Here is a 24,423-nt window from a genome sequence, read left to right as displayed (position 1 = left end):
CAGAACACCGTGGGTCTGCCCTTGACTACTGTTCAAAACAAAGCAAGAGCGGATGTTCTCGAGAACGGCTCGTAACCAGCAAATAGTCAAAAATAATTTCTCTGGGCCGAGTCCTGGTCTTACAAAGCCGAGTTCTTCTCTACGGGGATCACAGGGAGAAAATCTGAAAGAGTGCTGATCTGTCTGTTCCTGCTGCCTCTGTTTCCACTGTGGAATCCCCGGAAGCGTATGTTTTAAAATGGTATTTGTAAAGTGCTTACTACTTGCCAGTACCTGTACTAAGTGCCGGAGTAAATACAAGCTAATCATAAGAGACCCAATCCCTTTCCCACATGGGGCTCACGATCCCAATTTACGGATGAGGTAGCTGAGGCACAGAGAAGTTAAGTGACTCGTCTCAGGTCCCACAGCAGGCAAGTGGGCAGAGCAGGGACGGGAACCCAGATCACCTGACTTCGAAGCCCGTGCTATTTGGTTTGGGCCGTGATGGTTCTAGGTCCTTTCCGAGACGCCGATCGGAGCAGGGACCAGAAACACTGCGGTGCTTCATTCAGCCCGTTGTAACTCTGCCAATCCACACTTGCTGTTTGCTAGGCTAATTCATGCGTGGCACAGACAAAACCCTAGGGTCATAATGGGAGACCTGTGTTCCCGGGCTCTGGTGTGAAAAAGGAGCCAAAACAACACCACTTGCCTCAAGCCTCTGTTGCTAAGCAAAGTAGCTATTTTTTTTTTCCAACTTACCAGAGTGCAGATCCAGAATTCAAGTGCCTAGCCATAATTCAAGTGCCTATCAAGGCTGATTTTCCAAAAGGAATATAGTTTCCAATAAACAGCGAAGTCTTGTAGAAAGAGCACAAGACCGGGAGTCAGAGGACCTGGATTCTAATCCCAGATCTGCCACTTGTCTGCTCTGTGATCAAGTGTGGGTCGCTTCACTTCTCTGAGCCCTCGGTTACCTCATCTGTAAAAATAGGGATCAAGACTGTGAGGCCTATGTGGGTCAGGGATTGTGTCGGACTCGATTATCTCGTATCTGCTCCAGTACTTCCCTCTCAGGGTCGCACCTGGAGAGTTTCTAATACTCTACCAGTCCCGGTTATGGGAGGGAGAGTCAAGCAGAGGTATATCCATTCCATTCTTAGCTTGGGCAGTGGCTAGCGAGCGGGAGGCCATCTGCTACGAGGCAAAACTCACCCACGCCGGGCAGCATCAGCATGGGAGAGAGTCGAGGCCGGAGACTGGAGTTGACTGTGAGGAAAGTGGCGATGCTAAACCACTCCTGCATATTTACCAAGAAAACCCTACGGATCCACTACCAGAACGATTGCAGACGGAGAGCGGGGAGTTCTGTGAGAGATGTGTCCTTGGTATCGCTATGGTCAGAAGCGACTCGACAGCATAAGACAAGACTCCAGGGCTTTATACACTGCCTGGCACATAGTAAAGGCTTAAGAAATACAATTATTATGATTCATAAATCCATATTACTGAACCCTTGAAAGGGGTGGGGGGAGAGGACGAGACTCACTGGCCCAAGCACACGTTAACATCATGTCAGAGGAGAAGAGAAAGCTTCTTCTCCACACTGCTGCAGTGCTACTTCTGGCTGTGGCACCTGGAAACCACTCCCGCATCACAGGTGACAAAATGGCACAGCTAGGGGTTGGGGCTTGCGAAGCGGTTGCTCTCCTACTCTTACTCTTCACCCTTACTGATTTCTTGTGTGCTTTTCCACTTTACACTCAATCAGTCTTTTCTGTGCATTCCGCCAAAATGCCACTTGTCTGCCGTGTGACCTTGAGCGAGTCACTTCACTTCTCTGAACCTCAGTTCCCTCATCTGTAAAATGGGGAATAAGACCGTGAACCCTACGTGGGACACGGACTCTGCCCAACCCGATGAGCTTGTGTCTACCTCAGCGCTTAGTATAGCGTCTGGCACATAGTTAGTGCTTAATGAATTCCTTTAAAAAAACAGACCCTGTAATGAGGTACATGAGGTGATCCAGCCTGTGAATAGAGCTGAATGGGATTCCCAGTTGGAATGGCCATTCTTAAAGGTCCAGTTTTTGGCCATTTCGGAAAGTCATTCTTTCATTCTTTCAATCGTATTCATTGAGTACTTACTCTATGCCGCACACTGTACTAAGCGCTTGGGAGAGTATAATATAACAATCAGCAGACACATTCCCTACCCACAGCGAGCTTACAGTTTAGCCAGTCAGTCGTATTTCTTGAGCACTTACTGTGTGCAGCGATCTGTAGTAAGCGCTTAGGAGACTACAATAGAACATTATAACAGACACATTCCCTGCCCACAGGTTTATAGTCTAGAGTGCTCATCGAAACACAGAAGGCACTTTGAGAAGCAGCGCGGCTTAGTGGAAAGAGTCCGGGCTTGGGAGTCAGAGGTCGTGGGTTCTACTCCCGACTCCTCCGCTTGTCTGCTGTGTGACCTTGGGCAAGTCACTTAACTTCTCTGTGCCTCAGTTACCTCATCTGTAAAAATGGCGATTAAAAATGTGAGCCCCATGTGGGACAACCTGATTACCCTGTATCCACCCCAGCGCTTAGAACAGTGCTCTGCACATAGTAAGTGCTTAACAAATACCATAATCATTATTATTATTAATTATTATGCCTCTTTCCCCAGGGCCCACATTCTCTATCCTGACACAGGAGAGGCTCAATCAGGAACAGCTTAGAGCTTCTGATGTAAAATAAACAGTAGAGGGCCAACCCCAAGGCAGAAGACTATGCCTCTGGCTCCTGTAACTGGGGTTTGAGACCCCTCTCCCCCCACAAAAAGACTACCCCAAGCTTCCACCCCAGGAAAATCTCCCCTGAAACTATACGAATCTTAGAAAAGCAGCGCGGCTCAGGGGAAAGAGCCCGGGCTTGGGAGACAGAGGTCTTGGGTTCTAATCCCAGCTCCGCCGCTTGTCAGCTGTGTGACTTCGGGCAAGCCACTTAACTTCTCTGTGCCTCAGTTCCCTCATCTGTAAAATGGGGATTAAGACTGTGAGCCCCTTGTGGGACAACCTGGTCACCTTGTATTCCCCCCTGCCCCCAGCGCTTAGAACAGTGCTTGGCACATAAGCGCTTAAAAATACCATCATTATTATTATTATTATCATTATTATTATTCTCCAAGAGGCCTTCCCTGACTATGCCCTCCTTTCCTCTTCTCCCACTCCCTTCTGTGACACCCCGACTTGCTCCATTTATTCATTCAATAGTATTTATTGAGCGCTTACTATGTGCAGAGCACCGTACTAAGCGCTTGGAATGGACAAGTTGGCAACAGACAGAGACAATCCCTGCCCAATGACGGGCTTGCCCCTCAACACTTATGTACACATCTATCTTCCACTCTAGAGTGTAAGGTCACTGTGGTCATGGAATATATCTAATTATTATGTTGTTCTCACCCAAGATCCTTTAGTACAGCGCTCTGTACACAGTATTATTATTAAGTGTCATCGAGTCATTTCTGATTCATAGAGACTCCATGGATAAACTCTCTCCAGAATGTCCTATCCTCTGTCATGATCTGCAACCTTTCTAATGGTTCTTCCGTTATCGTTGTTGTGGCCTCCATCCATCTAGCTGCCAGTCTGCCTCTTCCATGTTTTCCCTGGACTTTTCCTAGCATTAATTAGTGTCTTCTCCAGAGAATCAGTCCTCTTGATGTTGTGTCCAAAATATGCTAAACTAAGTCGAGTCATTTGGCTTTACAAAATCCACTTTGGCTTAATTTCCTTCAAAATCCATTTGTTTGTTTATGGGGCAGTCCATGGTATTTGCAAAAGCCTTCTCCAACACCACATTTCAAAAGAATCGATTCTCTTTCTATCCTGTTTTTTCACTGTCCAGCTTTCAGATCTATACATTGTCACTGGAAACACCCTACAGTTGACAGTTTATATTTTTGTGGCAATTTTTACATCGGCACATTTAAGGACCTTTTCCCAGGCTCTTCACAGCAAGTCTTCCTAATATTAATCTTCGGCGTATTTCTTGGCTACTAGTTCCTTTATTATTGATTTATCGATCCCAGAAGAGAAAAATCGTCAACTATTTTAATCTTTTCTCTGTCCGCTACAAATGTGTTAAAACTTCCAGTTGTCATGATCTTTGTTTTCTTGACATTCAATATAGGCCCATCTTTCTGTTCTGTTCCTTAACTTTTAATAATAAGCCCTGCAAATCTTCTTCACTTTTTGCTGATGGGGTTATATCATCAATATAACGAAGGTTGTTTATATTCCTTCCTTCAATTTTTACTCATTCGTCTTCATCCAGTCTGGCTTCTCTCATGAGGTATTCGGTGTAAAGGTTGAACTGCTAAGGCGATAAAGCTACCTCCTTGTCTTACACCCTTACTGATGGGAAACCCATCTGTTTCTCCATATTCTGTTCTTATTGTAGCCTCCTGTTTGTCGTACAGGGTCCGTATTAATGCAATTAAATGGTCCGGTATGCCCATTTTCCTTAATGTGCTTACTGCACACAGTAAGCCCTCAATAAATACGATTGATTGACTGAGGATGACTGAGGCCCCCTGAGCGGGACTCCCTTGGCGATGGGGGAGAGGTAACTCAACCAACTTTAGCCTTTGATATCTGGGGCAAAAACCTCAGTCCATACTTCACTTTGCTGCCTGGATTCTCTTTCTACAGAAATGTTCTGGGCATGTCACCCCCCTTTTCAAAAATCTCCAATGGTTGCCTATCAACCAAATCTAGTATCAAAGTATCAAACAAAAACCCCTGACTATTGGCTTCAAAGCTCCCCATCACCTTGCCCCTTCTTGCCTCACCTCCCTTCTCTCCTTCTACAGCCCAGCCTGCACACTCCGCTACGCTGGTGCTAACCTTTTCATTGCGCCTTTCTTGCCTGTCCCTCCCACGACCTCTGGCCCTCGCCCTACCTCTGGCCTGGAATGCCCTCCCTCCTCACATCCACCAAACAATCACATCTCCCCCCTTCAAAGCTCTCCTGAAGGCTCACCTCCTCCAAGAGGCCTTCCCAGACTAAGCCCTGCTTTTCCTCCGCTCCCCCTCCCCTCACGTCGCCCCGATTTGCTCCCTCTGCTCTATCCCCCCCCACCAGCTCACAGCACTTGTGTATATATGTACACATCTATAATTCTATTTATTTATATTGATGCCTGTTTAGTTGTTTTGATGCCAGTCTCCCGCCTTGTAGACTGGACAGGGATTGTGTCTCTTTATTGCCGAATTGTACTTTCCAAGTGCTTAATACAGTGCTCTGCACACAGGAAGTGCTCATTAAATACGATTGAACGAATGAATGAAAATCAACAACAACGAGAAGCAGCACGTCCCAGTGTGGAAAGAGTAGGGCCTAGGAGTCCCGGCTCCACCACGTGTCTGCTGCGTAATCTTCGGCAAGTCGCTTCACTTCTCCGGGTCTCAGTTACCTCATCTGTAAAATGAGGATTAAGGCTGTGAGCCCCATGAGGGACAGGGACTGTGTCCAACCTCATTATCTTGTATCTACCCCAGCTGCTTAGCCTAGTGCCTGGCATATGTAGTAAGTGCTTAACAGTACCGCCGAAAACAAACAAACAAAAACCAAATAGAACTCACTGGCCATATGGGCATTCCAGCGTGGAGCTGCTGAGACCAGCAGGGGTTCCAGGATGTACTTAATGTTGAGAGGAATGGACAGCTGTGGCATTCACCCCTTCCCACCAGCACTAACCCTCGAAGGGGATGACCCCTCCCTTCCCCCATTTCCCTCCCCTTCCCCTCCCTCTCTGATTCCTCAGTATCTCCCTCGGTGTTGCAGTCTGGCTCAGAATCCTGACTCGAATGTTTAGGATGAAGGCGGGGGAGGCATAAAGTCAGGCCCCCAGGGCACAAGTTGGTGAAATCTGTCATAGGTGTCGACATAGTTACCCCTCTCGCTTATTCCAGCATCTTCCTTGGCACCGATTCATACTCTCAAACACCTGCTCTTCCGATGGCTCCCAGCACACACGTTGAGCCTTATTTCTCCCTAGGAAATTCCCCTTCTCCTTTCTGCTTCTTTTCCCTGCTCACTGGCACAAAGTAGGGCCCTCATGCCCTTGGTTTCCCTCTCTCTCTCTGCATGATTTTGTTAACTGTGGTATTTTCCAGGCACTGCACTAAGCACTGGGGTAAAAACAAGCGAATCAGACTGAACACAGGCCCTGTCTCACATGCGGCTCGCGGTCTCAATCCCCACTTTACAGTTGAGGTAACTGAGGCCCAGAGAAGTGAAGTGACTTGCCCAAGGCCACACAGCAGACAAGTGGCAGTGCTAGGATTAGAACACATGATCTTCTAACTCCCAGGCCTTCCACTACGCCGTGCTGCTTCTTCATGCTGCTTTGCCACTTGTCTGCTGTGTGCCCTTAGGCAAGTCACTTCACTTCTCTGTGCCTCAGGTACCTCAAAACTGTAAAATGGGGATTAATAATAATAATAATAATAATAATGGCATTTGTTAAGCACTTAGTAAGTGCAAAACACTGTTTTAAGCACTGGGGAGGATACAAGGGGATCAGGTTGTCCCACGTGGAGCTCACAGTCTTAATCCCCATTTTAATAATAATAATAATAATAATAACGTTGGTATCTGCTAAGCGCTTATTATGTGCCGAGCACTGTTCTAAGCGCTGGGGTAGACACAGGGTAATCAAGTTGTCCCACGTGGGGCTCACAGTCTTAATCCCCATTTTACAGATGAGGTAACTGAGGCACCGAGAAGTCAAGTGACTTGCCCAAAGTCACACAGCTGACGAGTGGCCGAGCCAGGATTCGAACCCATGACCTCTGACTCCCAAGCCCATGCTCTTTCCACTGAGCCACGAGGGAACTGAGGCACGGAGAAGTTAAGTGACTTGCCCAAAGTCACTCAGCTGACAAGCGGCTGAGTTGGGATTTGAACCCACAACCTCTGACTCCCAAGCCCGGGCTTTTTCTACTGAGCCACGCTGCTTCTCCAAGACTGTGAGCCCCCCATGTGGGACAGAGACCGTGACCAACCCGATTTGCTTGTATCCACCCCAGCGCTTAGTACGCTGTCTGGCACACAGTAAGCGCTTAACAAGTACCACAATTATTAGTATTATTGTTATTATTGTTAACTCTTGTGGCAATGTCTTTGCGATCCTCTGACTCTTTTTCTCTAGTTTTCAGCCTGGCTCTTTATTACTCCCTTAAGGCTTTAATAATGATGGCATTAAGTACTTACTGTGTGCCAAGCACTACACTAAGTGTTGGGGTAGATACAAGGTAACCAGGTTTGACCTAGTCTCTGTCCTACAAGGGGCTCACAGTTTAAGTGTGAGGGAGAACGGGTATCGAAAACCTATTTTAAAAATGAGGAAACGGAGACATAGAGAAGAATGTCCTCATTACCTATTGCCAAGGGATTTGGTGAATTACAATTCTGTGTTCTCCCTCTCCACATCCTTCACGATTTTATAGGTTTCAAATACGTTCCCTCTCGGTGTCCACTTTTCCAGTGTTGTTTACTGAGCACTTACTGCATTCAGAGCACCATACTACGCGCTTAGGACTCGAGTACAATAAAACAGAGTTTGTAGACGTGTTCCCCGCCCACAAGGAATTTATAATGAAGGGCGGGGGTCACCGTTGTTTTACTGGAGAGTTGGGAGGGATTTGGGTTAGCCTGATATAGCTCAGTGACTCTTCTGACTTCAGAAAATCGGTTTCTTTGCTGTATTGGAGTTTGGGACAGAGAGACCCTTAGAGTATTTCTGTACTGCCCACTCTTTTCACCCATCTCCACCTCCTCCCCAAACCTACACATCCTTCTCTTAGGCAGCTTTTTGCTCTCCTTGCTGTACCCGAATTTCCTTCAATTTCTACTCTTTCAGCTTTCTCCAAATCCTCCCCCGACTGGCTGTTACTTTTTTTTTAAGGTATCTGTTAAGCGCTCACTACATGACAGGCACCCTTCTAAGCGCTGGGGTAGATACAAGATCCTCAGATTGGCCACCGTCCATGTCCCACACGGGGCTCACAGTGTTAATCCCCATTGTATATACGAGGTAACGGGTTCAGAGAAGTTAAATGTTTGGACCGAGGTCCCACAGCAGACTAGTGGCAGAACTGGAATTAGAACCCAGGTCCTTCTGACTCCCAGGCTCGTGCTCTACCCCGCTAGGCCACGCTGCTTCTCTAGCCGAGTCAATGGGTTGTCCTAGAAGTGGTGACAGTACGTCTTTGCTTCAGATACAGCTTAATTCAAGCGTCCATCCAAATCGAGTCAACGTACAACCCCCCAGAGCAACATAAAAACACACACAGAAGTTGAGTGGCATTTCCATGCCGAGTTGAATGGTAAACTTGATCAGAGAGACCGTTAATCAATCATTCTCTTGCAAGTACACGATGCCTTTCTCTAATGAACTGCGCCACTCTCTCTCCCTTATAATGCGCCTGTTCTGAGCAATAGAAACAATGAGTGTGGGCTTCTAAAGGCTGGGAGTGGGAGGAGTAAAGACCGTGGAGGAGGAGGTCAACAGCAAAGGCTTTATTAGGCTGGAACATCCCTGCAGGGGGCTTTGCATTCAGAGAAACAAGCCAGACATGGTCCTATTAACAAGCTGTAGACAAACCTCCAAATAAAATTACCCTCTCTGAAGTGTTCCTACTGAAAAGTCCTTAAGAATCCTCAGTGCTCCCCTGCTCCATGTTTCCATCCATCAAAGAGACAGATTCTCTGAATACAGATCAATCCCCGAAATACACTCAGGCTCAATCTAACCCCTCCACAATCCCCTCTTTGCCCTCCTCATCCTCCAACTCTTCCTCCTGCCTATCTAGACCAGGGAGGGAAACTTTTCTTAATAACATATTATTCAGGATCGAGTCCGGCCCATTCCCGCCGTTTAACCCGTCGGATGCACGCCTGCTGAAATCTAAGGGAGTTTGGGATGTCTTCCAGTTATTAATTGCTGATTAACAGAATTCGAGGCCACCCTTTTGTCTCTGGCCCATTCACTGGCCTTTCTATTCTGCCGTTTCCAGATGCTTCACCCACTGTCTCCCCAGCTGACGATCACAAGCCAGAACCTTAGCGAGAGTGATTTCCCAATTCAGCTCTGCTCTCTTGCCCTACTTGGATAGTTTCCCCGGAGACGTCGGATTCGATTCCGTCCTCCACCAGCTAGTGATTTTCCATTCTGCAGTTTTTTTGTAAAGGACATGACTGAGATCATTGTATTTTTGAAGGATGGGTCATTCTTCATTTTATTTTTTAAGTTACTGGTTAAGCACTATGTACCCGGCACTGTACTAGGGTGGGGGTAGTTACAAGATAAGCAGGTTGGACCCAATCCCTGCCCCACAGTCTATTGGAGGAAGGAGGATTTAATCCCCATTTTATTCAATGGTATTCATTCAATAGTGTTTATTGAGCGCTTACTATATGCAGAGCGCTGTACTAAGCGCTTGGAATGAACAAGTCGGCAACAGATAGAGACGGTCCCTGCCGTTTGACGGGCTTACGGTCTAATCGACGGGCTTACGTTTGATGCCCATTTTACAGATGAAGTAACTGAAGGACAGAGAAGTTAAGTGACTCATCCGAGATAATAACGATCACCATAATTATGGTATTTGTGAAGTGCTTTTTATGTGTCAGCCACTGTACTAAGTGCTGGGGTGGATACAAGCAAATCCTGTCCCACGTGGGGCTCAGTGACCCAATCCTCCTTTTACAGATGAGGTGAGTGAGGTACAGAGAAGGTAAGTGCCTTGGCCACGGTCACACAGCAGACAAGTGGCAGAGCCGGGATTAGAACCCATGACCTTCTGACTCCCAGGCCCCTGCTCTATCCACTACACCATACTGCTTCCTATGGATTTGGCCAAGGTCACACAGCAGGTAGTAACAGAGTCGGGATTCGAATAAAAATGTTGGTATTTGTTAAGTGCTTACTATGTGCAGAGCACTGTTCTAAGCACTGGGGGAGATACAGCGTCATCAGGTTGTCCCATGTGAGGCTCATAGTTAATCCCCATTTTACAGATGAGGGAACTGAGGCACAGAGAAGTTAAGTGACTTGCCCACAGTCACACAGCTGACAAGTGGCAGAGCTGGGATTCGAACCCATGACCTCTGACTCCCAAGCCCGGGCTCTTTCCACTGAGCCACACTGCTTCTCCAGGTCCTCTGACTCCCAGGCCCATGCTCTTTGCACTAGGCCACGCTGCTTCCTTATGTTATGTGGAAATGTTATGTGGAAATCACTCCTGTGATCAGTAAGTGGCATTTATTAAGTGTTTACTCTGGGCAGAACACTGTACTAAACAGTTGGAGGAGTACTATTCATTGGAATTGGTAGACATGATACCTACCCACAAGAAGTTTACAGTCTGGGGGGGGGGATACAGACATTAAAATAAATTAGAAATAGGGGAAATGGGAGAGTATAAGGAATATATACTAGTGCTGTGGGGCTGAGGATGGGGTATCAAGTGATTAAGGATTGACCCCTGCACAAATGCAATCTCTCCATCAGTCAATCATGTTTATTGAGCGCTTACTATGTACAGAGCACTGTACTAAGCATTTGGGAGTGTACAATATAGCAGAGTTGGTAGACATATTCCCTATGTAGGACAGGGACTGTATCCAACTCGATTATCATGTATCTACCCCAGTGTTTAGAACAGTGCCTGGCACATAGTAAGCACTTAACAAATACCATTAATAACAGCAGTCTAGAGGGGAAGACAGGCAGTAATATAAATAAATATATTATCAATATGTACCTAAGTGCTGAGGGAGGGATGAATAAAGGGAGAAAATCCAAATGCAACTCTTGGATGTGTGCAAATCCAAGGCTTTAAAATTTTGGAGGATCAAACAGTGCAAAGAGCGTATATACTCTTGAGAAGTAGGGTGGTTGAGTGGAAAGAACCCGGGCTTGAAAGTCAGAGGTCATGGGTTCTAGTCCCGACTCCGCCACTTGTAAGCTGTGTGACTTTGGGCAAGTCACTTCACTTCTTGGTGCCTCAGTGACCTCATCTGTAAAATGGAGATTAAGACTGTGAGCCCCATGTGGGACAACCTGATCACCTCGTATCCCCCCAGTGCTTAGAACAGTGCTTTACACATAGTAAGCACTTAACAAATACCATCATCATTATTATTATTATACGGAAGAGCTTTTCTGTTTGCAGCAATATGATTGCTAAACTTTGATTTGTAGTAGTCCTCTATGGACTCCGGGTTATGGTTTGGGAAATAGCGGTGAATGACAAGGAAATGAATCTCATTTGGAAAAATCAGTTTAGATTCCACTGCAGCTTGAGTCGTGTGCTCCCTGGACCCTTCTGCCCTCTCGCCCACATCCTGCCTCTGGCCTGGAGTGCCCTCCCTCTTCTTATCCAACGAACAATTACTCTCCCCACCTTCAAAACCTTATGGAAGGCCCATCTCCTCCAGGAACCTTTCCTGACTAAGCCCTTCTTTTCTCCCACTCCCTTCTGTGTCACCTTGACTAGCTCCCTTTACTCATCCCCCCGCCCAGCCCTTATGTAGACATCTGTAATTTTATTTATTTATATTAATGTCTGTCTCCCCCTCTAGACTATAAGCTCACTGTAGGCAGGGAATGTGTCTGTTATATTGTTATATTGTACTCTCCCGGGTGTTTGGTACAGTGCATTGTGCACAGTAAGTGCTCAGCTAATACAGTTGACTGACTCCACTGCCCTGGTATTGTCCAGAGGAAAGAGCAAAGGCTTTCTGGGGTTCAGGAGGTCTAAGTTCTAACCCTAGCACTGCAAGTATGGGACTGCCTACTGGCGCTCTATCGTCAGTGATGATGATCTGTGACTTAAGAACCACCTAGGACACCCCACAAGATGGATACACCCCGCAGGAATCCTGAAAAACAGCTGGCCAATCCATGGTATTTATTGAACACTTACTGTATGCAGAAAAAGCACTTTACTAAGCGCTTGGGAAAGAATCACACAACAGAGTTGGCAGATGTGATCGTTGCCCACAAGAAGCTCACAGTGTCCAAGAAGAGAAGGAGACCTAGCAGATAAAGCACAAGTTAGGGGTCAGAAGGAGCCACATTCTAATCCCAGCACTGCTACTTGTCTGCTGTGTGACCTTGGGACCTTGGGTAAGTCCCTTGACTTCTCTGTGTCTCAGCGACCTCATCTGGAAAATGGGGATTAAGATCGTGAGCCCCGTGTAGGACAGGGACTGTGTCCAACCCGATTAGCTTATATCTACCCCAACGCGTAGTACCCTGGTATCTAGCACAGATACCATTAAAAATAGGCCAGTGGTCAGTGAACACCATAGTGGCTAGTGGCTACCAAGGCTACTCCCTTCTGGGCCAGGGTGCCACAGCACAGCATCGACCATTTGTTGCTGTCATCTGCCAGTACCAGGTCAGACAGGCGCACTGAATTGGCGAAGATGCTCCAGCCGGAAAATCCCATTAGCCGACCCAAACCGAACTGGACTTTACAATCTCAGTGCAAACTTCCAGAATGGGGTTGGGACCCTATTTCAACTAGGGAGGGGATCCTCAAATAGCTTTCCAAGCTAGAGTTAGATCTTTCACGAGACGATTCTTCAATCCTCAGATGTGAGCTGGGTTGTCAGCCTTGGGATCTGCTGCCCATTTCACATCTTACAGAAATGAAGCTTTGTAATTGTTTCTAACGATTTTGTAGAGAGTAGTAGCCGCTGAAGGTGGCTCTCTAGGTTTGGGGAACAGACTCTTCATTCGAGGCCTGAGGGGAGGGTGTTTTTTCATTTTGTTAATAATAATTATGATATTTATTAAGCGATTACTAGGTGCCAGGCACTACACTAAGCATTGGGGTAGATAGAAGATAATCAGGTTGGGCCCAGTCCCAGTCCCACATAGGGCTCACAGTCTCAATCCCCTTTTTACAGATCAATTAAGTGAGGTCCAGAGAAGTGAAATGGCTTGCCCAGTGTCACACTGCAGACAAGTGGCAGAGATGAGATTAGAACCCAGGTCCTCTGACTTCCAGGCCCAGGCTCTATTCATTAGGTTATGCTGCTTCTAGTGTTAATAGTGATTCTACAACCTCGGTGATTGTAGACTGAAAGGCAAGGTTCCGAAGCTTCAATCCAACAACGGTATCGCTGAGAGTTTACTATGTGCAGAGCACTGTACCAAGTGCTTGGGAGGATACAGTAAAACATAACAGATAATGAGCTTATCCAAAGAACTGGGCCAGTTAGCAACTCTCTGAAGTAGGGAGTCATGATACACTAACCTGCCCACAGAAAGCACCCCTCCCCACTCCCACCCCTCTACCCAACCCAAGTTTCAGGCCTCTTTGGACTGAGGGTACTGGGACTTTTGATAAATGAAGTGGATTTGGGGCACACTACCAATCTCAGCAACAGGCAGGGATGGGCCTGGGAGTCAAAGGACCTGGGTTCCAATCCCCCCTCTGCCTATTCTTTGCCGTGTGACTTTAGGCAAGTCACTTTACTTCTCTGTGCCTCAGTTACCTCATCTGTAAGATGGTGACTAAGCTTGTGACCCCCATATGGGACAAGGACTATATCCGACCTTGTATCTACCCCAGTGTTTAGTATAGTGTCTGACACAAAGTAATCACTTAATAAATACCACAATTATTATTATTATTATGAATAATAGTAATGTATACAGGTCAATCAATTGTATTTATTGCATGCTGATTATGTGCAGAGGATTCTTGGGGGAGCACATCATAACAGAGTTGGTAGGCATGTTCCCTATCCATAACAAGCCTACAGTCTAGAGGGGGAGATGGACATTAATATAAATAAATTAGAGCTAATAATAATTATTATTATTACGATATTTGTTAAGCGCTTACTATGTGCCAAGCACTGTACTAAGTGCTGGGGTGGATACAAACAGATCAGGTTGGATACAGCCCCTGTCCCACGTGGGGCTCACGGTCTCAATCTCCATTTTAGAGATGAGACACAGAGAAGTGAAGTGACTTATCCGAGGTCACACAGTAGACAAGTGGCAGATCCGGGATTGGAACCCATGACTTTCTGACTCCCAGGCCTGTACTCGATCTACTACGGCAATCCTGCTTCCCACTACGCCGTGCTGCTGTGCGTAAGTGCAGTGGGGCTGAGGAAGGGGTGAATAAAGAATACAAATCCATGTGCAAGGGTGACATGATTGCCTCCCCTCCTTGTTCTTCCGGGAAAGGGGGTTGGGCCCAGCTGGGGCATCTGGCCATATACAGACCCCGCACGAGGCAGGTGGGACCCAGCTCCAGATTTCCAGGCTTGGGTGGGATTCCAATTCCGGCATACCACATCCGGCCTTGAGGAATATTCAGCGGAGAAAAAAGGAAAAAATGTAATTCCTGAAGAGCCAGAACCAGGGTGGGGTGAAAGATGCCTCTTGGAATTCCCTGGCCGGGGCACAGCTGAAGAGATTCGGGAATCAGGGGGCTTGGTGGCTTTGCAGCCAAAGCCCTCTATTGGCCCTTAAGCATGACATTATGATGTTGCTACGCAACACCGGAGAGAGCTCTCGGCACAGGATGATGGAGAAAATTATGATGAAACACGTATTTGTTTTCCTGGCTTATTTGTTTGGTGGTTTGTTTGGTATTTTGTTATAAAAAGGCTCCAAGTGAGGAAGTGTTGGGAGAGCTACCCAAGAGAAATCTCATAGAAGTGAGGAGTCACCTGCTCAAATTGGAAGGGGTAGTGGGTAGAAAAAGCATCTGCTGCAGCTAATAAACTTATTTGCTCTTGTAGCACAGGCTGTGTTTGCTTAGCCGGTGTTTTCCCATTCTATTTTTTTTTCCCCTCTGGCACATTTTGTTCTTCTCAAAGCCATTTGGGTTTATTTCTTAGGATCCTGTCCTCTTCTGGGTGGTTGCAAATTGATAGTTCCATCACATATTCTAGTAATTTCCCAGATAGCGATGTTAAAATGACCAATCTCAAAAGACTACGGTGCCTTTCCCCTTCCTTTCAATATTAATAAAAATCCTGTGTTTCGTTAAGCACTTTCTATGTAGTAATACTTGTTCAGCATTTAATATGTGCCAAGCACTGTTCTGAGCACTGTCAGGTTGGACACAGTCCCTGACCCACTTGGGGCTCACAGTCTCAATCCCCATTTTACAGATGAAGTAACTGAGGCCCAGAGAAGTGAAGGGACTTGCCCAAGGTCACACAGCAGGCAAGTGGCGGAGCCGGATTTAGAACCCGTGACCTTCCGACTCCCAGACCCGTGCTCTGGGCTGAGACCTATGGCAGAAGTAGGATAATTAGAGTAGAAACAGTCCCTTTACCACAAAGGACTCACTGGCCAAGGGGGAGAAAGAACAGGAATTTAACCTCCATTTTACAGACGAGGAAATCGAGGAATTGAGAAGTCAAATGATTTGCCCCAGGTCCTATAACGGGCAAGAAGCGGAGCCAGGATTAGAACCCAGATCTCCTGCATTCTAGTCCTGAGAGATTGCTGCCAAGTCAGGCTGCGATGGGCTGAAACTTAGTGACTAAATGCCTTTGGAAAGAAGCAAATTCATTTGCCACTGGCCCTTTTCTATGGTGTTTATGCGTTGGAGGAAGGCTGGAGATCTGTGCAGGTTAGCACGCCTTTTGCAGCAGGCTTAAATCCAACAGTACATCTGAAGAACCAAAATGTTGGCAGTGTGGCATTTACGCTTGTGGCTGATGTATCCGCTGCTGGTGAATTTCGGAGAAAATGGGGTAAAGGAGCAAGCACGGCCGTTATCATTCACAAAATTTGACTGCAAAGCAGGGTCGAAACCCAACTCATGGGTGAACCATTTAAAGCAAGCTAATACCCTGAAGCATCTCTGAAAGAAAATTGGAATTTGCTCATCTGTATTTTAATGAGAGATTTGGGGTTTCCACTTTCTATTTTTTGTGCCCAACTCCCATTCCAGTGACTCTCCTATCCTCATACTCTGAATTGGTTTCTAAAATCCGTACCATTAGTCTGTCTAACTCCCAGTGCATGCCTGGGAGTCAGAGGATGTGGGTTCTAATCCCGGATCTGCCACGTCTACTGCGTTTCCCTACTGTATTTTTAATGTCTGTCCTCCACTCTAGACCGTGAGCTCCTAGGGGACAGGGATTTTAACTAGAAACTCTATTGCACTGTACGCTCCTAAGTGCTCAGTACAGTGCCCTGCTAGTAGACAGTGCTCAAGAATTCCACCGATTGACTGATAAAATTTGGCAGGGTGCATAAATTCCCTCTGAACCCAACTCCCAAGTCAGATCTCTAGTTTACAATCCATCAATTTCAGGTTCCTTTCTCCAGACTTGTTCGGAAATACGCATCACATAAAATAACACATCCTACAGAAAGATCAAGTGAGGCAGTTTCCAGACATAAACAGCTTCGGATCTTTTACAGCCGCGGTCCTTCTCGGCTCCACTCCCGGCACTATGCGGAGCAGACAAAATGAAGACTTTTGGCTTTATTTCAATAAACATTTCCTTAGGAGTAATTAAGCAACCTCTCCCAAGAATTGGACATTTGATTTAGAAAGAAAGAGAAGAAAACAAGCATTTTCACTTTTCAGGGCAAGCATTCTCACTTTCCATCACGGACGTTCTCACTTTTCATCGCAGACATCCCTGGTATTCAGATTGAACCCTGTCTCCGACAGTAGCTAGAGCTGCGGCCCCTTCAGCAGGCAATTTTAGTCACAGTCAGAATTAGGCGTGCAATCATTTTTCATGTCTCCACCTGTGGATAGCGTCGATGCGTGGTCATTAGAGAGTTCCTATCCTCCACCGCAGAACTGTCGACATTTCATTTATTCATTCGGTCGAATTTATTGAGCGTTTACTGTGTGCAGAGCACTGTCCTAAGTGCTTGGGAGCGTACAACACAACAATAAACAGTGTCATTCCCGTCCACAGCGAGTTCACAGTCTAGAGTGGGGGAGACAGGCAAATAAATAAAATTACGGCTATGTACATAAGGGCTTCAGGGCTGGGGCCGGGTTGGGGAGAGCAAAGGGATAAATAAAATTACAGAATTTCCCTGGTGGAGGATTTGTTCATGGAGTCTGAGAGGTAAGCAAGATGATTATCATTATGAATGACAGAAGCAGCGTGGCTCAGTGGAAAGAACAAGGGCTCTGGAGTCAGAGGTCATGGGTTCAAATCCCGGCTCGGCCATTTGTCAGCTCTGTGACTTCGGGCAAGTCACTTAACTTCTCGGTGCCTCAGTTACCTCATCTGTAAAATGGGGATGAAGACTGTGAGCCCCCCGTGGGACAACCTGATTCCCCTGTGTCTACCCCAGCGCTTAGAACAGTGCTCGGCACACAGTAAGCGCTTAACAAATACCAATATTATTATTATTATTATTAAATTGATGGAAATCCCAAATTCACTGATAAATTATTTTTCTTTGCTGAAATCTTTATTGCCTAAGGATGTCTTTTCAATCAGTCAATCAAACACTCAATCAGTGGTATTAATTGAGCACTTACTGTGTGCAGAGCCCTGGACTGAGTGCTTGGGAGAGTACAATGTAACAGAGTGGGTAGACTCGTTCCCGGCCCACAATGAGCTCTCAGTCTAGAGGGGGAGACAGACATTAATACATCTTTTCTTTTTTGACATATTTTGGTTGGGATTTTCTAAGCCACTTGATAAATCATTTAAAAGCCAAAATCCACAACGAGACCATTGTGCTGACAAGAATAAGCAGGCGCGATCCAAAGAAATCCCCTAAGAGAACGAGCCAAAACAAATTAGTATTTTAATGTGGAACATGAAATAGAGTCAAAGAAATGTCTGTCTGAAAATTGCTGAGTCTGAGATACTCAAGGGTTTCCCAGGTACCCCATTTTTTCTTTTCTATCAGTAGGTGGTTTATGGGGTTTTTTTCTTTCTTCTTTTTCTTTCCCTCTCTCTTATCTGCTAATTTGTTAGTCACCCTCCAGATGTGTTTGAGGCCTGTCAGGGCAAGTCTGTTTGGACAAGTCTGTTTACCGCCAGATGGTCTCATTCAGCAATTTTCCAGGTTTCCAAAAATGAGACGTTTTCCCTTTTGTAACACTTGAGATAAATAATGGTCTCTCATAATTCAGCTTCATTGGTGGAACTCCATTCCGAAATGTTTACTCCAGCCAATTAAAAGAACAGTGAAGACATTTCCAGAACTCTTCCTGAGACCTTTGTAATCATCCTCCAAGCATTCATTTTGTTTTCTACTGAAAGTAGCAACGCCCCGATTTCCGAGAGGGAAAATGGAGACCCAGGAGTAGGGGGTTTCCCAGAGTGAAAGCGAGCAGCGATGCTCGACTGAGGTCCAGAAGTAAAGCCAACAGTTTGGGCCGCCGATTCACCAGAGTGCCAAGAGAAAAGCCACTCAAAACGAAGGGAGTGAAGGAATTCGATTCATTCCTAGCAGATGTCTCATCTGAATCAAAGGGCTGTGAGATCATGTACTTTACGCATCACCCATTCCCACTAGCTCTTTGCTCTTTGCAGAGAATTTGGAGGTGGGGCAGAGAGGGGAGTAAACAAAGTACTTAAAAGTGAACTGAGAACTTCATTAAGTATCACTGCTCCCAAACTGTGTTCTCTGACTCAGGTATTCATGACTCATCTTGGTTCCACCATCCCCCTTCCTAAAGAATATGTTTAATAAAGTGAACTTAACTATTCATTCATTCCATAGTATTTATTGAGTGCTTACTATGTGCAGAGCACTCTACTAAGCGCTTGGAATGTAAAAATCGGCAACAGAGACAGTCACTGCCCTCTGACGGGCTTACGATCTAATCGGGGGAGACGGACAGACAAGAACAATGGCGATAAATAGAATCGAGGGGATGAACATCTCATTAAAACAATAGCAAATAGATAGAATTAAGGCGATGTACATTTCATTAACAAAATAAATAGGATAATGAAAATATATACAATTGAGCAGACGAGTACAGTGCTGAGGGGATGGGATGTAAACCTCTCTGGGGTGTCAAAGCTGTCCCTGGATTTAATGATGATAACATTAATAATAATGATGGTATTTGGTAAGTACTTACTATGTGCCAAGCACTGTTCTAAGCACTGGGGTAGTTACAAGGTAGTCGGGTTGTCCCACAAGGGGCTCGCAGTCTTAATCCTCACTTTACTGATGGGGTAACGGAGGCACAGAGAAGTGATTTGCCGAAAGTCACACAGCTGACAAAGGGGAGAGTCTAGAGGGGGAGAGAAGATGGATTCAGAGAAGCAGCGTGGCTCAGTGGAGAGAGCCCCGGCTTGGGAGTCAGAGGTCATGGGTTCGAATTCCTGCTCTGCCGCTTGTCAGCTGTGTGACTGTGGGCAAGTCACTTAACTTCCTTGTGCCTCAGTTACCTCATCTGTAAAATGGAGATGAAGACTGTGAGCCCCGTGTGGGACAACCTGATTACTCTGTATCTACCCCAGCGCTTAGAACAGTGCTCTGCACATAATAAGTGCTTAAATACCAACATTATTATTATTATTATGGAATATAGTGAATGCTTAATCAATACCTCACGGTTATCACTACTGTGTTCAGATTGTGCCATTCCAACCTGCAACCTCCTGGCACTGTTTCACACTGAGTGTTGAGGGCTCCAGTGCTTATCCTTTCTTTTCCTCTCCCGTAGACTGGCAAGTGGCCACTCTGGTGTTGATCCTGGCGGCATCCACCATCACCCTGCTGGCATTCCTCATCTCCTTGATCTCCTTCTGCTTGGGGACTTACAGGCGCTATTATCGAGTTGTTGCCGTCTTCCTCTTCGGTGCAGGTAAAAGGTTCTGTCAGTATTATTAGAAATGATAATAATAATATTTGTTAAGTGCTTACTGTGGGCCAGGCACTGAACTTAAGCGCTGGGGTGGACACAAGCCAATCAGGTTGAACAGAATCCCCGTTCCCCACTGGACTCCCAGTCTCGATCCTCATTTTACAGACGAGGTAACTGAGGCACAGAGCAGTGAAGTGACTTGCCCAAGGTCACTCCAGCAGACAAGTGGCAGAGCCGGGAATAGAACCCTGCTCCTTCTGAATCCCAGGCCTGTGTTCTATCCACTAGGCCGTGCTCCTTCCAGTTAATACCCATATTCTGAAATCAGTACGTCTCGATCAGGAGACGCAGCGGTGTGGCCTAGTAATAATAGTAATAATCATAATGTTGGTATTTGTTAAGTGCTTACTATGTGCAGAGCACTGTTCTAAGCGCTGCAGTAGATACAGGGTAATCAGGTTGTCTCTTGTTAGGCTCACGGTCTTAATCCCCATTTTTCAGATGAGGTAACTGAGGCACAGAGAAGTGAAGTGACTTGCCCACAGTCACACAGCTGACAAGTGGCAGAGCAGGGATTCGAACCCATCACCTCTGACTCCCAAGCCTGTGCTCTTTCCACTGAGCCATGCTGCTTCTCACAGTGCACAGGTCTGGAAGTCAGGTGACCTGGGTTTCAGGACCAGCTCCACCACTGGCCTTATGTGTGATCTTGGAGAACTCATTTTACTTCTCTGGACCTCAGTTTCTTCATCTGTAAAAATGGGGACAAAATACCTGTTCTCCCTCTCCGTTATGCCAGGAGCCCTATTTGGCACAGGGATTGTCTTTAATTGACTTATATTGGATTTATCCTAGTTTTTAATACAGTGCTTCACACAGAGCAGTCACTTAACATAAACCATCATTATTATTATTATCAATTTTATGGGACATGTGGGCCTAAAAGAGGAATGTTTCAACTCATCTTCTCAGATCACAAAATTTGAAATTCCTGATTTAGGAGTTTCCGGTAAAAGTAAATTGGTGTGAGACTCGGGGTTCTGGGATGGGTGTGCAGTTGATCTTCAGTGAGAAAGCACTGATTGAGTCCCTTCAGGGTGGCCTAGGTGAAAGGAAAGAGAATGCAACAAATTCCATTTCATCTCTGCTTCGTTACCGGGCTAATTCTCTGGGCCCGAATCCTGCTAATTTTATTCAAGGCAAGCTGATAGGTCAATAATTATAATCAGGAAGAGTTTCTGGACAATGAAAATATTCTAACAGTACCCCAGCACTATATTTCATTTCAACCCTTCTGGGTGGCTTGGGCAGAGGTTGGAGGGAAGTTAGACTTTACTGTGGATTCCAAACATTTGGGGTTGGACTACATTTTTTTAAAATGGTATTTCTTAAACACTTATTATGTGCCAGACACTGTACTAAGCACTGGGGTAATAATAATAATAATAATAATGGTATTTGTTAAATGCCAACTATGTGCCAAGCACTGTTCTAAGCGCTGGGGTAGATATAAGGTAATCGGGTTGACCCTTGTGGAGCTCACAGTCTTAATCCCCATTTTACAGATGAAGTATCGGAGGCACAGAGAACTGAAGTTACTTTACCCAAGGTCACACAGCAAACAAGAGCCGGGATTAGAACCCAGTTCCTTCCGATTTCCAGGCCTGTGCTCTATCCACTGAGCCAGGCAGCTTCTCGTTCTCATTTCATTTGGTGGCTCAGAGGGGAGAAACCACAACCTCACACTTCTGTAGCCTCTGGATGTGAGGGCAAATTTAGGATGGGGTTTTGAAGGGGTGGGAGACGAATCAAAAGAGACACCCCGAGAGAGGGAGGAGGAGCAGGGAGACAGGAGAGAGCAAAGCCCAGAAAGGAAAAGGAGAAACAAAGCGAGACGAAGAGAGAACCTGAGAGGAAAAAGAAGGCGGAGAGAGATAGATCCGGGGGAGCGAAAAGTCAATCCAGTCAGGAATCAAGTAGAGGAGAGACACATTACTGACCAGAAGGTCAGACTCCTGGACTGGCCTCAGAGTTGCTGGGCACTCAGGGACTCCATTTGAGACCCTTCCCTGGCTCTGAGGTGTGCGGAGGTAATCATAATAATAATAATAATGGTGACCAGGTACTAATAATTATTGCAGCATTTTTTTAAGCACTCACTATGTGCCAGGCACCGTATTAAGCGCCGGGGTGGATACAAGCTAATCGGGTCGGACACAGCCTCTGTCCTGCATGGGCCATTTTACAGATGAGGTAACTGAGGCTCAGAGAAGTGAAGTGACTTGCTCAAGACCACAAAGTGGAGGAGCCAAGATTGGAACCCATGACCTTCTGACTTCCAGGCCCGTGCTCTGTCCACGCTATGCCATGTGAGAGTCCACTCCTTGCCATGGCTAGGTCTGAGAGAGCTCGGGCGTGGCCTAAAAGTAGAGTCCCCATCTTGGCAGCTATCATTCGATAGTATTTACTGAGTGCTCACTATGTGCAGAGCACTGTACTAAGCGCTTGGAATGGACAGTTCGGACATCTCTGGTCAGTCCCTTTGGGCTGCTGCCAGTCCCACCCAAAATGCTGTGAGGGTGAAAGCATTAGCTCCACTGCACCTTCTCCAGAAAGGGAAGGGGAGAATGGAAAGCCCTGCGCATTCTCACAACTTCTATCCACCCTAACCGACAACCGCCGATTGAATCTCACCTTGGAGGAGGGAGAGAGGGATAGGGCAGAAACCAAAGCAAAGTCTGTGGCCTCGAAAGAAATTAATTAGAGCTCAAAACCTACACCTCAGCCTCTGTCAAACCTCCAGAAGGAAGTCAAGGCCCTCAGGTGTGACTTGAACTTGGACACCATTATCTAATGAGAAGGAACCTGAAGAAACTCCGCCTTGCCCTTAACCACCTGACTCTCACTCTGTTGGTGGATGGTGGTTCAGCATCCACGTGAAAAGCCCTTTCACGTGGGCTTTTCCTTCTGATTTCCAGGCCTGTGCTCTATCCACTATCTACCTATCCACAGGAGAAGCCCTTGAAAGGATATTTTAAAAATATCTTTGGTGGCTATTCCTCTTCATTCATTCAATAGTATTTATTGAGCGCTTACTATGTGCAGAGCACTGTACTAAGCGCTTAGAATGTACAAATCGGTAACAGAGACAGTCCCTGCCCTTTGACGGGCTTACAGTCTATTGAGGTTCCCCCCAATCCCACAGTCTTAGGGTTGTTATCACATTCTCTTCGTTTCACGATACTGCCGGGTGTTTCTGAAATAAATTCTACCTTGTCTCTGAACAGCAGAGATGTAGCCCGGGGCAGGGAAGTCTACCGTGTTCTCATTAGCTCCTAATACACGTTTTCATGGTAATATAGCCAGGACAAAAGGAGCGTGTGTTGATTTAGATCAAATGGAATGTTTGAACTTCACCAGACAAGAAGATTTAACTAAATTAAGTTGAACAACAGAACCCCAAAATGTGCTTATGGATTTTGGCTCTGAATCGGAGAGAAGTCAAGCCAGCCATTTTTCAGAAGGATAGCGAGCGGCTGAACCAAGTGGAAGGGGTCCGGTGGGTGTTTCGTCGCGTGGTTTATCGATCCTGGGTTTTAACTCCTTTGTTTTTCCCCTCCCGTTTCCTTTGTGTGTAGTAGTCCTGCAGGTCTGCGCCTTAATCCTCTACCCGATCAAATTCATCGACAGCAGCATGCTGAAATCCTACCATGAGTTCAACTGGGGCTACGGCCTGGGCTGGGGATCTGCCATTTTCATGCTCGGTGGGGCCATTCTCTACTGCTTGCGCACAGACATTTATGAGGACGCCTATTACTAGCAGATCCTTTGGCCGGAGCGAACGATTTTGGGTTCCAGGACTGTTACGGGCATGATGGGGGGAAGTGGAGGGCAGAAAGGCGAGTTCTCGGGGGGCCTTGAGGGCAAGTAATGTGCCTACCAAAACTGTCTTATTGCATTCTCCCAAGCGCTTAGTTCAGTGCTCCGCACACAGTACGCAGTCAATAAATACGATTGATTGATTCAGAATTGGAAGCGTTCCAATTGCGCAAAGATTACGGGCCTTGGAGTCAGAAGACCTGGGTTCTATTTCCGGCTCTGCCACCTGTCCCCTGTGTGGCCTTGGGCAAGTCACTTCGCGTCTCAGAGCCTCAGTTACCTCATCTATAAAATGGAGATTTTTAAGACGCAAGCCCCACGTGGGACATGGACTGTGTCCAACCTGATTATCCTGTATCGACTCCAGTGCTTAGTACAGTGCCTGGCACAGGGTAAGGTTTTAACAGATGACATTAAAGAAAGGAACATCTGCCCTCTGCCATAATAATAATAATAATAATGATGGTATTTGTTAAGTGCTTTCTACATGTCAAGCACTGTTCTAAGCACTGGGGTAGAAACAAGCTAATGAGGTTGGACACAGTCCCTGTCCCACAGTGGACTCACAGTCTTCATTTTACAATTGAGGTAATCGAGGCACAGAGAAGTTAAAGGAATTGTCCAAGGTCACACAGCAGACAAATGGCAGAGCTGAGATTAGAACCTAGGTCCTCTTGACCCCCAGGTCCGTGCTCTCTCCACTA

The 24,423-nt window shown here is 46.3% G+C and overlaps 1 protein-coding gene and 1 non-coding gene across 3 annotated transcripts in view; both read left to right on the top strand.

Annotated features, from left to right (window-relative positions):
- Positions 1-23,973, top strand: part of LOC100084062 (transmembrane protein 47-like) — a 34,814-nt gene extending 10,841 nt beyond the window's left edge. The window contains exons 2-3 of one of the 2 annotated variants that reach the window (XM_029067092.2): positions 19,700-19,840; positions 23,482-23,973. In XM_029067092.2, coding sequence (XP_028922925.1) covers positions 19,700-19,840; positions 23,482-23,660 — 320 coding nt within the window. In that variant the 3' untranslated portion in view covers positions 23,661-23,973. Of the gene's footprint in view, positions 1-19,699; positions 19,841-23,478 lie in introns of both variants that reach the window. The other variant, XM_001514540.4, reaches the window with a different exon arrangement.
- Positions 1,050-1,187, top strand: LOC114812990. Its single transcript, XR_003760603.1, has one exon. It is a non-coding gene; the product is annotated as a small nucleolar RNA SNORA7 (small nucleolar RNA).
- Positions 23,974-24,423: the final 450 nt, after the last annotated feature.

This window comes from Ornithorhynchus anatinus, chromosome 6, assembly GCF_004115215.2.
Source record: "Ornithorhynchus anatinus isolate Pmale09 chromosome 6, mOrnAna1.pri.v4, whole genome shotgun sequence".
Classification (NCBI taxonomy): Eukaryota; Metazoa; Chordata; class Mammalia; order Monotremata; family Ornithorhynchidae; genus Ornithorhynchus; species Ornithorhynchus anatinus.
This window is presented reverse-complemented; position numbering and strand designations above follow the sequence as displayed.